The sequence below is a fragment of the Staurois parvus genome, unplaced genomic scaffold (assembly GCF_062004578.1).
Source record: "Staurois parvus isolate SC_StPar_1 unplaced genomic scaffold, SC_StPar_1.0 ptg000149l, whole genome shotgun sequence".
Lineage (NCBI taxonomy): Eukaryota > Metazoa > Chordata > Amphibia > Anura > Ranidae > Staurois > Staurois parvus.
The window spans coordinates 2,913,537-2,928,612 of NW_028317945.1; the positions used below are offsets into that span (position 1 = coordinate 2,913,537).

A 15,076-nucleotide genomic window follows, 5' to 3' on the forward strand; every position below is an offset into this window, starting at 1 on the left:
ATGCCATCCAAGTCAGGGGTGTCAAAGAAGGGTGTTTGTCAGGAACGACCTGCCCATAGTGCAGTTGCTTGGGCATAGGCGCACGCACACGCATCTAGGCGCGCACCTGTTACTAATGCTGATGCCAAAAGGGCTTTTTAAACTGGCTGCAGTAAATGTCTCATTACCATTTGGTCTTATCCCTGCTTGTGTTCCGATTCCTGTGATTGACTCCTGATACCGAACCAGCTTGTTCCTGACCTCCGCTTGACTGTTACCTGACCTGACCTCTGGCTTGCCTTGGATTAACCTACTGTCTCCGCTCCTGTCTGATTGATCTTCCACTGCTGACCTGGCCTGTGACCGGACTACTCTTCCTCCTGCCCTTTACGCCTTATCTGCCCGACCGCTATTGAACCCTGCTTGTCTGACCCTGCATTCTCAAAACGCACCCCTCAGTCATCCATCCATCCAGCACGGCTGCATCCGGATCCAGCTCCCTGCCTTGAGCCTGCCCTGCAGCTCACATGCCTACCAACTACTAATTACAGACTGATCACAGGCACTCATACCCAACCGTGCCCCTTCGGCTGCTGTCCCACCATCAGAGGTCCTTGAGCCGGAGTTGTACGGGAGGCCTGCCTCTTCACGTCAGGCTCAATATCCAGGTACATGACAGTGTTAGACTGGACCCCAGGATAACAGTCCTTCCAAAGAGGCAGTCACCTGAAAACAAGACTTTACTGGTCCCACGGTGCCACTGCCTGCCAATTCTCGATGTCCATTCCTTAAGTCAGGTGATTGGTCAGATGGTCTCAGTCGGCACTCCTTTGACATCACAGAAAAGGGACTGACAGGACCTGTTGTTAAGGTAGCACTCATTTTAACAATAACCATGGAACAACCAAGAGACCCACGGCAACGGTTTTGCTTGGACAATTGGACTCTGCTAAAACCAGGACTTTGCAAGTATTCTTCCTTCTTAAAGTGTTACTAAACCCACAACAGTAAAAAATCAGCCTGTATATGCAGTAAAGCATGCTTGTTATACTCACTGTGGAACCTAAGGGGTTAATCATCTGCATTGCGTAAAAAGGCTGTTTGAGCCTTTCTTCTCTGTTCCTCCCCTTTTTCAAGCGACCACCACTTATCTCCAGACTGAACCGTAGGCATGAACATGCTCGGTTTGGTGTGTATTGCTAGAGGTTTTTTTTTTTTTCTTGGGAGACTGCATGTGATCAACACAGGACCAATCAGCACTATCCAGACAGACGTCAGGGGATTTGTATCCTCCTAGAGCAGAAAGAAAACTCCTTCTACAAGCCTTAGGTACTGGTGGGCTGTACACTGATAGAAGTCACAAAACTGCTCTAACTTCTGATGAGAAAAGGTATTTAGCAGTTTATATTTACTAAAATAATTGCACTTCCATGTATTGTGGGAGACCACATATAGTGAATGCAGGGTCCTGGGTTTAGTAACACTTTAACTCCTTTCTTTTATTCTTTTTATGTCTTTGTAACATCCTTTTCTGTAAATATTTTAATTGTACCATTTGACCTTTTCTATATTAAACCCTATTTTTTAAAAGTGTAAAAAAAAAAAAAGAAAAAAAACCTATCTCTAAGGCTTTTAATGCAAACTAAAGAATCCCTGTCTCTTGAAGAGTGCTACTGTATATAATAATAATCCTCTTAATATACCTGTCTGTGGTGACAGTGTGTGTTATAGATGTTTATTGTTCACATTTGTTCTTGCTAACATTGTATAGGGTTGATAGGCCCAAAGCTATCTGGTGGCAGTTTGGAGTTTGAAGAGTTAATTGCTAAATAACCTAACCCAGTGACAATCGCTCTCAGGCTGCTGGTACATAGATTGTGGTCCTGCGAGTTGGAAAATCTTTGTGCAGGGTGCAGCGGATAGTGGCATTGTTATGCAAGTGACAACACAGTGTGAGATTGGCTGGTCCTTTTTCACGAGTTGGTGAGAAGGGCAGGGATTGGGCACTGAATTCATCACACCACTCACTGCAAAATGCGGGATGACTCCAGCTCCGCTGCTGCACTGCTCATTGTGCCTTCGAGGCCAACATAGGCTCGGGACCTGGAACCCCTGGAGAAGATCTGTCCAGTGCTGCAGAGGCAGCCTGAATGCTCTTAGTAACAGGACAACGATGGGTAGCCAAGCCTTTTCCAGAGTCCGGTGATCCAGTGGCGGTCTCAAACCCAGGATATCTTCCTAGCCAGACAGGCTGAAAGCGGTCTTAACCACCATCCAGTGGAGGAGGGAAAAGGAGTTTACAGCCTGTAAGGGAGTTGACCAGGGGTCCACAGACTTCAATGGAAAAGCTTTCAGAACGTTTGCCTATCCTACGGTCATAAAATGTCATGCGCTGTAACTGCCCTTGAAATTGCATTGCAAATCAGATTAAAATTGCACTGCATCAGTGTGAACCTAGACCAATTCAGGATTCCTAAATTAAAAGATCAAGCAACAATGTACGAACAGGTAAATACATTTAACCAAGAGTCTACTACTACAAAAAAAAAACAAACAATCCAATATTTCTGTATATAACTAGATTAAACTTTTTCTTCCACCTTAGACAGAATAACAGACAAAGTTGGAATTATTAGGACTACTGACACTGGAAATCATGAAAAACACATTTATATAATTTATTTTCAAAAACATATAAAACAAAGTTAAAAAAGAGCCAGTATTTCTAGACAAACTCTACTGGATACTTTTACACATCACTTTAAAAGTAAATATAATGTCCTTTCTTACAGAAATGTACAATTTGACACTTGTTTCATTATTACAGCATCAAAGGAGCTGAAAAGGCCACACATTATTTTTCAATAACTGTCCAGATTGAAATATTTAAAGATGATTGAATAAAAATATAAGCTTTCAAAAAACTGCTATAAAAAGTACTAGTCCATTACAAGCTGGATAGTGAAACCAAGTAAAGATACGAACAAACATATATACATACACAAATATGCACACACCATGCAAAGTACAGCATCTTAATGTTTTGTTCAGTTCACGTTAACTACTTCAGCTCTGCCCCATAGCAGAAATACTGCTACAGGACGGCAGCTGTGCGCAAAATCACGTATATAAGATGAATGCAAAGCAGTGTGGCTACAGGGAAGCACAAACACAGCACACAGTTAACCCTGTGATCTCCCCAGATGTTAACCCCTTCATGCCCAGTGCCATTCGTATAGTGTCAGTGCTTTTTATTAGCACTGATCACTGTATTGGTGTCACTGGGGATGTCAGTGACACCAATTCAGTTCTCCCCAGTGTCAGAATGCCCACCGCAGTCCCGCTCTAAGTCACTGATTGTTAAAATTTAAAAAAACAAACAAAAAACTATAACTTTCACGTAAACCAATTAATTTACATGCATTGGGATTTTTTTTTTTGTAGCAAAGAAATGTAGCAGAATACATTTTGGTTTAAATTTATGAGGAAATTTGATTTTTTAAATTTTTTTTACTGGACATGTTTAACAGCAAAAAGTAAAAAATATAGTTTTTTTTCTCAAAATTGTCAGTTTTTTTTTCTTTTAGTTAGTACAAAATAGTACAAAAAAATGAAAAATTGCACAGGCGATCAAACACCACCGAAAGAAAGCTCTATTCGTGGGGGACAAAAAAGGATGCAAATTTCATTTGGGTGCAGCGTTGCATGACTGCGCAATTGTCAGTTAAAATAACGCAGCGCCATAACACAAAAAAAAGGCCTGGTCAAGAAGGGGGGTAAATCCTCTGGAGGGCAAGTGGTTAAAGTTTACAGAAACAATTAACTTCTCTTATTTGCTGTCTTTTGGTCTGTTAATAGATAATCATTGAAAGGGTTTTGTTATATTTGTTTGATAAGTAGTGGTGCACCGAAATTAAAATTCTGGTGCTGAAACTGAAAATTAAGGATGCACTTGGATGAAAACCCGAAACGGAAAAAAAATGGAATTTGGAAAAAAATACACTTTAAATGATTAAAAAAAAATCAAATATATACCCCAATTTTTTAGTACAATATGAAAGATGATTTTACAGCGAGTAAATAGATACCCAACATGTCATGCTTTAAAATTGCGCAAGCTAGTGGAATGGCGTCAAACTACGGTACTTAATCTCCATGAGTGACTCTTTGTAATTTTACACTGGTAACCTGTAGAAATTTTTAGAGGTCTAGTGCTAGAATTATTGCTCTTGCTCTGACGTTCGTGGTGATACCTTACATGTGTGGTTTGAACAAACTTTAAAATGTGGGTGTGGCCTATGTATGCGTTCACCACTAGAGTACGGGGGGACCGGGGCACTTTAAACGTTTTTTTTTTTCTTTTCCACTGTTCCTTTAAAAAAAAAAACACTTTTATTCCCATCACAAGGAATGTATACATCCCCTGTGATGGAAATAATTAGTGACAGGCCCTCTTTATGGAGAAATATGGGGGCAATAAGACCCCATATCTCTACTCTACAATGTAAAGCATTAGATAGATAAAAAAAAAAAAAAAAAAGTATTGATCTAGTGCTAAGAAAAATAATAAATAAATAAATAGGCCTTGTTTACTAGGCGCTGGAACCAGAAGTGACACAGCTCCGGTCCTCCAAGGCCATACAGATGAGTGGAGGCCATGTCTCATTCACTTATCTCTATGTCCAGCACCGGGATCGTTCGGTAACTTCTCAGGTGAGGCTGAGAACTACCGAGTGGCAGCGGGTGGCGGCAGCATCAAGGGGTGGCAGCGGTGAGGGGATGGGGTTTTTTTTTTTTTTTTTTTTTTTAAATCGGCACCTGCATCAGTGCTTTTTTTTCCATATCGGCCAACTGCCGATAGGGGTGTTTTCGGCTGAAACGTTTCAGCCACCGAACGTTCGGTGCACCCCTATTGATAAGTGCAAAAAAATACATGTTCATTCTGAGAGAAATTAAGAAGTGCTGTACTATGCATTCTGCAATGTTATATTAAGCAGTAGTATCAGTCCTGCTGTGTTCCCTCTGAACTAAAGAACACCACCCTCTATCTTATGGAGGACAGAGGAGTGGAGGTGTTCTGTAGTCTTAACATACTTCCTATCCTAAGGTGACAACCTTACTCCTCCATACATATAGTATAGCTAGTGAAGGTTTTCAACCTAGAACAAGAAATGCGTTACTGGATTGACTACAAGTTGAAAATGAAGGAGGAAAAAAAAGTCTGAAAAATAAAACCAAACATAATCTTATCTAAGGCCTTGTATGCTGGAATATATTAATTTTGGTCTTGGGTTTAAATACACTACTTTTTTTTTAGATTTATATGATCAAGCTGGCACATCTGCAAACATTAGTTGCCAGGTTATGTGAAGGCTACCATATACATTAGAGGGTGGCTGGCCATGCAGGCATTAATGAACTGCTCACAGGAATCCCTAGCATTAGAATTTCCCTAAATATGAATAGCTGTATTTTGCAATTGCTTCTGTTTAGATTATAAAGATAGGTTGCAGAGAAGAGCCGCAGATACCGCAGGCATTGGCTTATCAAGAGAAAAACCAGTATTCAGACAAGAATTTCTAATATGTCTGGTAAATGCTCCTTTAAAAAGCCTTGGCTGGTGTTGACTGCTGATGCCGCAGACATTACAGGCACATAGACAGCTCAATGAATACAATCAATGCTCCTATTCTGACCTAGATCTAGATAAGGGTCGTTAGAAGAGATAATAGAAAATTATGATTGGTTTGTGTCAATGCAATTTAATTTTATAGGTTTTAATACATTCTATTAATATATAATAAATATCTCAGGCAGTTGAAGGTGCTTGTTAAAAGTACAGATATCCTTTAAAGTAGAATAGGCAAAACGGTTTTTCATTTTGGATAGAGTAAGGGAGGGTTATAATTGCTTTCAAAATTTTTGGCCATCTATGGCCCATTGGGGATATTTCCCTTTACTTCCTGTCCCACAGCAAAAAACAGGAAATCCCTGCAAATTAAGGGAATCCCTTGGGGTCCCTCAGGTCTCCAGAACTGGTGTCCCCATTAGAAGATTTCCCCTCTATTACTTTTCTGGGACAACCCAAAATTTGGAGCTTCTTTTACTTTCACTTTCAATGATACCAGTAAACAGGGCAAACCGAGAGGGTAAAGCTCCAGAACGGGAGCACAGCCAGCAATAAAAACTGCCAGGTCTTCTGATCATTCTCCACTATCCAAAACCAAAAAAAGTTTTGCCTTTAAAAAAGTTGTGATAGAATATATTGCTTCAGCATTTTCATGTTTATAAAGCAAAGACATTAGCTAATTAAAAATAAAAAGAAAGAAAGAAAAGATGATTTTATGCTGCAGAATAAAACATTTTCCCCCAGCAGGACTCTTCTGTAGAATAGGTACTAAAATTACAAAGTGTTATAAAACAATCTACATTCTTTATACATATCATACAGTACTGTACAGATAGAAAAGTTCCCAGTGTTGCAGGTCATTCCTCTTCTGCAAGTCACAAGCCAGGCATGACATAGGCGATGTTATCCAAAGTATTAGACTAGGGAAAATGTAAAAATATTTATCAGCTATGCACAACTGTCATGCAGGATTAACAAAGAGACACTCTGTCCTAAACGTTGAAATAATGAAATATATATTGAATATAATACATGTATAAGGCTTCATGCACACTGTATGCTATTGATGCTTTTGTCTTCTAAGGCGTTCAGCAGAAGCCAATACGTGGTAAAAAGCCGTGCTTTGCATGTGCGTTAATGCAGGTTCCCAAATCTGGTGTTAATCCATAGCATAGTCTTGGCCAGAATTGTGGCCATTAGAATGCATCAATGCAGGAACATGTCCAGTATTAAGGCGCTTTAAGCGTATTTTTATGCTCAAAAGCGCCTCTTCTGAATGCAAAGTTATGTTTTCGTTTTCTGCTTCCAAACTCCCCTGCCACTAAACTTCTGAAAACACCTATAATATGCAGGGACACATAGGCTAACATGGAGGGAGATTTATAGGCAGAGGGAAAAAAAAGCTCAAACGCCTGTACAAGCAGCTTTTTTTGAGTTGCAGTGTGCACGAGTCCTAACAGAGCATAGTCTTAACTATAATTAAACAAACAATAATGAACAAGTTAAAAAAAAAACAAAACAAGATTTATTTTTTTTTACTTACCATAAAGTTCTTTTATTGGAGTTCTTCATCACCTGTCTACCAGCACCATACACGGGGGGCCGGTAGCAGGGAATTTTACACACATTCTCAGCTTCTTAAGTAACTAGGAACTGTAATTCACTACTGTCAGAGCATGTTTACACCATGGCCACACATGACTCACACAGGAAAGCACTGTGCGTTCCTTTGCAATTCACATGCGGTTCTGTGCGGTGCAATTTCAGCCCATTAATTCTGAAAGGGCTAAGATCGCACCGCACCACATATAAAGTAGTGCATGGACTACTATTTAAAATGCACTGCACCTAAATTGCATGGTACAAAAGTACCATGCGATCCACTGTGGACAAACGCACTGCGTTTGCAACCTGCGTTTGGAGCGTCATTAGCCTTCTACTGGCTGCAGATCGCAAACTGAGTGGGTGTTGCATGCAGTCTGATTTGCAAAGGGATGCACAGTGCATTCCTGTACAATTCATGGGCAGCCATGGTGTGAACTGGCCCTCAAGCTGACTGTTGGCTGTCTAATATACCATTAACGCCTTAAAGAGCTGTCATTTCTATTATGCAATTGCATAGGGGGCTACCAGCAATAAAGGTAAGTGTAAAAAAATAAAAGTAACAAAATAAACAATGAATTAAAAAAAAAACACACACATAAATGTTTAAAGTCTCCCACTCCTATGCACATATAAAAGTGATGATTGAGCTACACAAATTAGGTATCACCAAGCATGCTGGAGTGAGAGCAATATTTCTAGGGCCATCAGTCATGGTCAACTTTAAGCCGATAACATGCAAAGGCCTTTAAAATGTCATCTACAGTTGCAAGAAAAAGTATGTGAACCCCTTGGGATTACGTGGAGTTTTGCATGAATTGGGCATAAAATGTGCTCTGAACGTCATCTAAGTCACAACAATAGAAGAACACAGTCTGCTGAACATAATACTAAACAAACATTAGATGTTGCCATGGTTTAATTGCACATAACATGTAAACATTCACAGTGCAGGGAGGAAAAAGTATGTGAGGCCCTAGCTTAATGACTTCTCCCAGAGCTAATTGGAGCCAGAAGTGAGCCAACCTTGACTCCAATCAGTGTGATGATATTGGATGTGTTGCTGACAGCTGTCCTGCCCTTAAAAAAAACCCACCTGTTTTGGGTTTACTGATTTCAAGAAGCACTGTCTGATGTGAACCATGCCTCGCAGAAAAAAAGCTCTCAGAAGACCTACGATCAAGAATTGTTGTCTTGCATGAAGCTGGAAAGGGTTACAAAAGTATCTCCAAAAGCCTTGATGTTCATGTGTCCACGGTAAGACAGACTGTCTACAAATGGAGAAAGTTTAGCACTGTTGCTACTCTCCCTAGGCGTGGTCGTCCTGTAAAAATGACTGCAAGAGCAGAATGCTGCATGAGGTAAAGAAGAATCCCAGAGTGTCAGCTAAAGACCTACAGAAATCTCTGGCACATGCTAACATTTTTGTTGACACATCTACAATAAGGAAAACATTAAACAAGAATGGAGTACATGGGAGGACACCACGGAGGAAGCCATTGCTGTCCAAAAAGAATATTGCAGCACATTTGAAGTTTGCAAAAGAGCACCTGGATGTTCCACAGCACTACTGGCAAAATATACTGTGGACAGATGAAACCAAGATTGAGTTGTTTGGGAAGAACACACAACACTATGTGTGGAGAAAAAAAAGGCACAGCACACCAACATCAAAACCTCATCCCCACTGTAAAACATGGCGGAGGGAGCATCATGGTTTGGGGCTGCTTTGCTGCCTCAGGGCCTGGACAGATTGTTGTAATTGATGGGAAAATTAATTCCAGAGTTTATCAAGACATTTTGCAGGAAAACATACGACCATCTGTCCGCCAACTGAAGCTCCGCAGAGGATGGGTGATGCAACAGGACAATGACCCAAAGCATACAAGTAATTCAACAGAACAATGGCTGCAACAGCACAGAATACGCCTTCTGGAGTGGCCCAGTCAGAGTCCTGACCTCAACCCGATTGAAATGCTGTGGCATGACCTTAAGAGACATCCCAAGAATATTGCTACACTGAAACAGTTTTGTGAAGAGGAGTGGTCCAAAATTACTCCAGATCGTTGTGCGGGTCTGATCTGCAACTACAGGAAACGTTTGGTTGAGGTTATTGCTGCGAAAGGAGGGTCAACCAGTTATTAAGTCCAAAGGTTGACATACTTTGTCCTCCCTGCACTGTGAATGTTTACATGTTATGTGTAATTAAACCATGGCAACATCTAATGTTTGTGTAGTATTATGTTCAGCAGACTGTGTTCTTCTATTGTTGTGACTTAGATGACGTTCAGAGCACATTTTATGCCCAATTCATGCAAAACTCCACGTAATCCCAAGGGGTTCACATACTTTTTCTTGCAACTGTATGAACAATTTTGGGTATCAAAATGTATTGCCGTTTCATGGATGTGTGCAATTTCAAGGCTTAACATGTTTGGTATCTATTTACTCAACTCAACCTCATTTTTACTGTATATTTTGTGCACTAAAATCAACCTAAGTTACATAGCTAATCTGGCTGAAAAAAGACAAAAGTCCATCCAGTTTAACCATAAAAAAAAAAAAAAAAAAAAAGTGTTACAATCCTATACCCACAGTTGATCAAGAGGAAGACAAAAAACCCAGCAAAGCATGGCCCAATTTGCTCCTGCAGGGGAAGAAAATCCTTCCTGATCCCCCAAGAGGCAATCAGATATTCCCTGGTTCAACTTTACCTATAAATGATAGTATTATGTGCATCTAGGAAAGAATCCAGGCCTTTTTAAAGCAATCCACTGAGCTGGCCAGAACCAACTCTTGAGGGAGTCTATACCACATTTTCACAGCTCTTACTGTGAAGAAACCTTTCCGTATGTGGAGATTAAATGTCTTTTCCTCCAGATGTAAAGAGTGCCCCCTTGTCCTCTGTGATGACTTCAGGGTGAATAGCTCTACATCGAGTTCACTATATTCACTGATTGGTCACAGCAGGTCACATGGTACTGGCAACGGGGCCGGTACACAGATCTGTCATCGGCCGTGTCCGAGGTACACGGCCGGTGACAGATCATACCGCGGCGCGGCCCTGCGGGCATGCACAATGCGCACTCTGAAAAGGACGCCATATGGCATCCACTTGGAGGGACGAGGTGTTCGCCCGGCCGCCATCTGGCTATAGGCTGGGCGGAAACCAGTTAACGCATGTCATGTTTGGTATCCATTTACTCGTTGTAAGATCATCTTTTATATTTTAGCAAACAATTGTGCAATATAATATGTTTTTGTGCATTCAATTCCAAAAAGTTTATTTTTTCCTGCATTTGAAAAATCGCTGCACAAATATTGTGTGACATACAAAATTTCAACACCCACCATTGTATTCTCTAGGGCCTCCACTTTAAAAAAAAATATATAATGTTTGGGGGTAATTTTCTAGCAAAAAAAAGTGTTTTCAAGTAAACAAAAAGTGTTAGAAAAGGCTTGGTCTTCATGTGGTTATGTGATGTGTGGCACAAGCTTTTAATGTTGGCCCTGAAATGCCAGGATAGTAGAAGCACCCCCAATCCCCCCAAATGACACCTTTTTGGAAATTAGACACTCTAAAGTATTTGCTAAGAGGCATGATGAGTGTTTTGCAGATCTCATTTGTTTTTGGAAAACAAAGAAAGAAAACAAAAGTTTATTTTTTATTTTCTTTAATCTTTTTCAAAACCCTGTGTCAAAAATGATATCTGCAAAATACTCACCATGCCTCTGGGGTGTCTACTTTCCAAAAAGGGGTCAATTTGGGGGGGTGGGGTGTTTGTACTATCCTGGCATTTTAGGGCCTCTGAAACTGTGATAGGTACTGAGGAAGTGATATGAGGATGCCCTTTGAAAGACTGGGAGGTGGTCTTTGGTTTTTGGGGGCCTGTATGTAGCTAGGCTGCCAAAAAGTCTCTGACATGTGGTATCCCCATACTCAGGAGAAGTAGCAGATTGTGTTTTGGGGTGTTGTTCTACATATACCCATGGCATGCATGAGTATCATATCATTTAATGGACAACTGTGTAAAAAAAAAAAAAAAAATGTAATTTTTCAAAAATGTATGGCAAAAAATAAAATGTTCCATAGACTCAACATGCCTCTAATCAAGTTCCTTGGGGTGTATACTTTAAAAAAAAATGGATCATTTGTGGGGTTTTTGTACTGCCCTGGCATTTTTGCCCCTCAAGAAATGTGATAAGCAGTCAGAAAGTAAAAGCTGCATAAATTCCAATATATATACCATAGTTTGTAGATGCTATAAAACTTTCACACAAACCAATAAATATTCATGTATTTGGATTTATTTTTACCAAAGACATGTAGCAGAATACGTTTTCGCCTAAATTTATGACTAACTTTGAGTTTTCTATATATTTTTTATAATAAAGTAAAAAATATCAGGGTTTTTTTTTGTTTATATCACAAAAAATAAAAACCATTGGTGATTAAATACCACCAAAAGAAAGCTCTATTTGTGTGAAAAAAGGACATAAATTCCATTTAGGTATAGCATTGCATGACCGCACAATTACAAGTTGAAATAGCATGTGTTTTATTGAAATGAAATGTCTGTTTTATTTATTCTTTGTACCCGTAGAAAGGAAAAGAAAACAATCGTATGCATTTTGGTTTTTTTTGTCCTATCTAAACACACTGACACCAACGCTTGCACTGACACTAAATATAATACCTTTTTTTCTGACCGAAAATACACTGACCCCAACATTGTTACTAACTGACACTAACACTGACACTCACTAAACTAGATCCCTGATCTAGTTCATTTCTATTTATTTATTATTTTCAACATACTTAAAGCTGTGGCTCAACCACCTGTTTTTATGGCCCACATAGCAGCAATATGGAGTTCCATTATTGTTCATGAGATTGTGGGAGTTGAGGACCCCTCAGTATTACAGACTGGATGTGGGGAATTTTTATTTTTCTAGGAAATCCCCATTAACAGCATAATGTATTCAGGGAATATGAAAGCAAAATAATTTCTCATGCACTTACCAAAACATGTTTGGGACATGCATTCAGCTGTGGAATGTGGCTTGTAAGGCAGACCAAGGGACCCAGGGCACAGAGCACAGAGTCCAGAAGAACAGAGAGACTACCAGATACAGCAACCATGCCCTTGAAAAAAGAAGTGAGGTAATTGAGGCTATGACAGAATAAGGTAAACAATTTTTATATTCAAAGTATTAATCTGTTATCATAAACTAAATGTAGGCCTCTAGGGAAGCCAGCATGTACCTTTATAGATATTCACAAATCTCCTGGGAGATCTAATATGCAAATATCAACTTAGCTAGGAAAGTCGAACATGGTCCTGGCCCCTTCCACCAAACAGAAAAATATATACTGCAGCAAATTACTTTTGTAACGATAAGAAGGCAACAAATGTTCACATATAAAATACTGTACAACATTAAATATACAATGTATCCACAAGCAGAATAATACAGAGACAAGCAAAGTATAAGGGTAAGTGAGTCATAGTACACAAAGTGGATAAAGGTTTAAAGTACATATATAATCACAAAAGAATAATTAGTTCCTCTTTGTATTCAGTTTTTGCCTTATTTTAAACACTTGAGTCCCTCGTATCACATTCAAATGGCACAGAGACAGTGGATGTTTGCCCCAGAGCCCTTTCAAAATGTCACCAGAAATCAGATTTACTTTAACCACTGGCTATCAGTGAGAACCAGCTTCCAGTTCCAAGTTGAGGAGCCAAAATGGGCTTCTATACATACATACATACACACACACACACACACACACACCAAAAACGGTTGCACTTAAATCTTATGTCTGTGTTAGACAGGAGGAGGGTGCATGTGGCCTTAGGCACCAAACATGTCGATATTACAAGGTTCAGAAGAATACAGAATAAAAGACACCTTAGACTATATATATATATATATATATATATATATATATATATATACTATATTTCCAAAAGTATTGGGACGCCTGCCTTTACATGCACATGAACTTTAATGGCATCCCAGTCTTAGTCCATAGGGTTCAATATTGAGTTGGCCCACCCTTTGCAGCTATAACCACTTCAACTCTTCTGGGAAGGCGGTCCACAAGGTTTAGGAGTGTATCAATGGGAATGTTTGACCATTCTTCCAGAAGAGGTCATGACGTCGGATGAGAAGGTCTGGCTCGCAGTCTCCACTCTAATCCATCCCAAAGGTGTTTTATCAGGTTGAGATCAGGACCAGTCAAGTTCCTCCACCTCAAACTCGCTCATCCATGTCTTTATGGACTTTGCTTTGTGCACTGGTGCGCAGTCATGTCGGAACAGGAAGGCGCCATCTCCAAATTGTTCCCACAAAGTTGAGAGCATGAAATTGTCCAAACGTCTTGGTATGCTGACACCTTAAGAGTTCCCTTCACTGGAACGAAGGGGCCAAGCCCAACTCCTGAAAAACAACCCTACACTGTTATGCCCCCTCCACCAAATTTTACACTTGGCACAATGCAGTCAGGCAAGTACCGTTCTCCTAGCAACTGCCAAGCCCAAACACATCCATTGGATTGCAAGACAGAGAAGCATGATTCCTCACTCCAGAGAACACGTCTCCACTGCTCTAGAGTCCAGTGGTGGTGTGCTTTAAGCCACTGTATCTGACGCTTTGCATTGCACTTGGTGATGTAAGCCTTGGATGCAGCTGCCCGGTCATGGAAACCTATTCCATGAAGCTCTCTACGCACTGTTGTACTAATCTGAAGGCCGCATGAAGTTTGGAGGTCTTTAGCTATTGACTCTGCAGTTGGCAACTTCTGCGCATTGTGGGCTTCGGCATGCGCTAACCCCACTCTGTCATTTTACGTGGACTACCACGTCGTGGCTGAGTTGCTGTTCCCAGTTGCTTCCACTTTGTTATAATACCACTAACAGTTGACTGTGGAATATTTAGTAGCAAGGAAATTTCATGGATGGGCTTATTGCACAGGTGGCAACCTATCACGTTACCACACTTGACTTCAGAGTTCCTGAGAGCAACCCATTCTTTCACAAATGTTTGTAGAAGCAGTCTGCATGCCTAGGTGCTTGATTTTATACACCTGTGGCCATGGAGGCGATTAGAACACCTGAATCCAATGTTATCACCTTTTTGAAATTATATAAACATACTCATATTCAAATAAATGAATATAATAATAATAAAAACTCAAAAAGTCAAAAAAAGTCCAATACAAAGTGTCCCAATAAAAATGTCCCAATCCAAACAAAAATAGTGTCCAAAATGTCCCAATGTTCAAGCTTTATCATCCAATAGGAAGAAATTCCATTTCGTCCCGTGGTACCTCAAAAAAGCAAATTTAAATAATCTAGTGCATTACCTTTATAGATAATATAATCACTCTGTGCAAAAACACAAAAACACAAAAACTGTGCAAAAACTATATATATATATATATATATATATATATATATATATATATATATATATATATATATATATATATATATATATCTCTTCCGTGCACATATGAGTTAACTGTGACCACTCTGTGAACACTGCAACACTGTGTATCCACCAACACCAATAGTATTAGATACTATTACCCTCTGTATCCATATACCAGCATCCAATGAGATCTTCTAATTTGCTCCCAAGAAATTATTCCAAGGTCCTCAAAAGACAAGAAGGGTCTCAAGGCTCATATTCAGGGTATAATTAAGAAATCTTTAATAGCCACTTACATTAAAACTTCATTAATCCAGCTTCCAACATGGTTTTTGTGTGAGCTCTATCAAACAAATGCAAATGCCATGTGTTGACAACCCACAAAATGGCCGCGGCGACACTTCCGGTCTGCGTGCGTGCGTCACG

The 15,076-nt window shown here is 39.9% G+C and overlaps 1 protein-coding gene across 5 annotated transcripts in view; it reads right to left on the reverse strand.

Moving 5' to 3' along the window:
- Positions 1-2,633: 2,633 nt before the first annotated feature.
- The window catches only part of HMGXB4 (HMG-box containing 4), a 55,749-nt gene continuing 43,306 nt past the window's right edge, over positions 2,634-15,076 (reverse strand). For all 5 annotated transcript variants that reach the window (XM_089674238.1, XM_089674241.1, XM_089674239.1 and 2 more), the window contains exons 11-12: positions 12,234-12,356; positions 2,634-6,528 (exon numbers count right to left, since the gene is read on the reverse strand). In XM_089674238.1, coding sequence (XP_089530364.1) covers positions 6,484-6,528; positions 12,234-12,356 — 168 coding nt within the window. In that variant the 3' untranslated portion in view covers positions 2,634-6,483. The remainder of the gene's footprint in view (positions 6,529-12,233; positions 12,357-15,076) is intronic.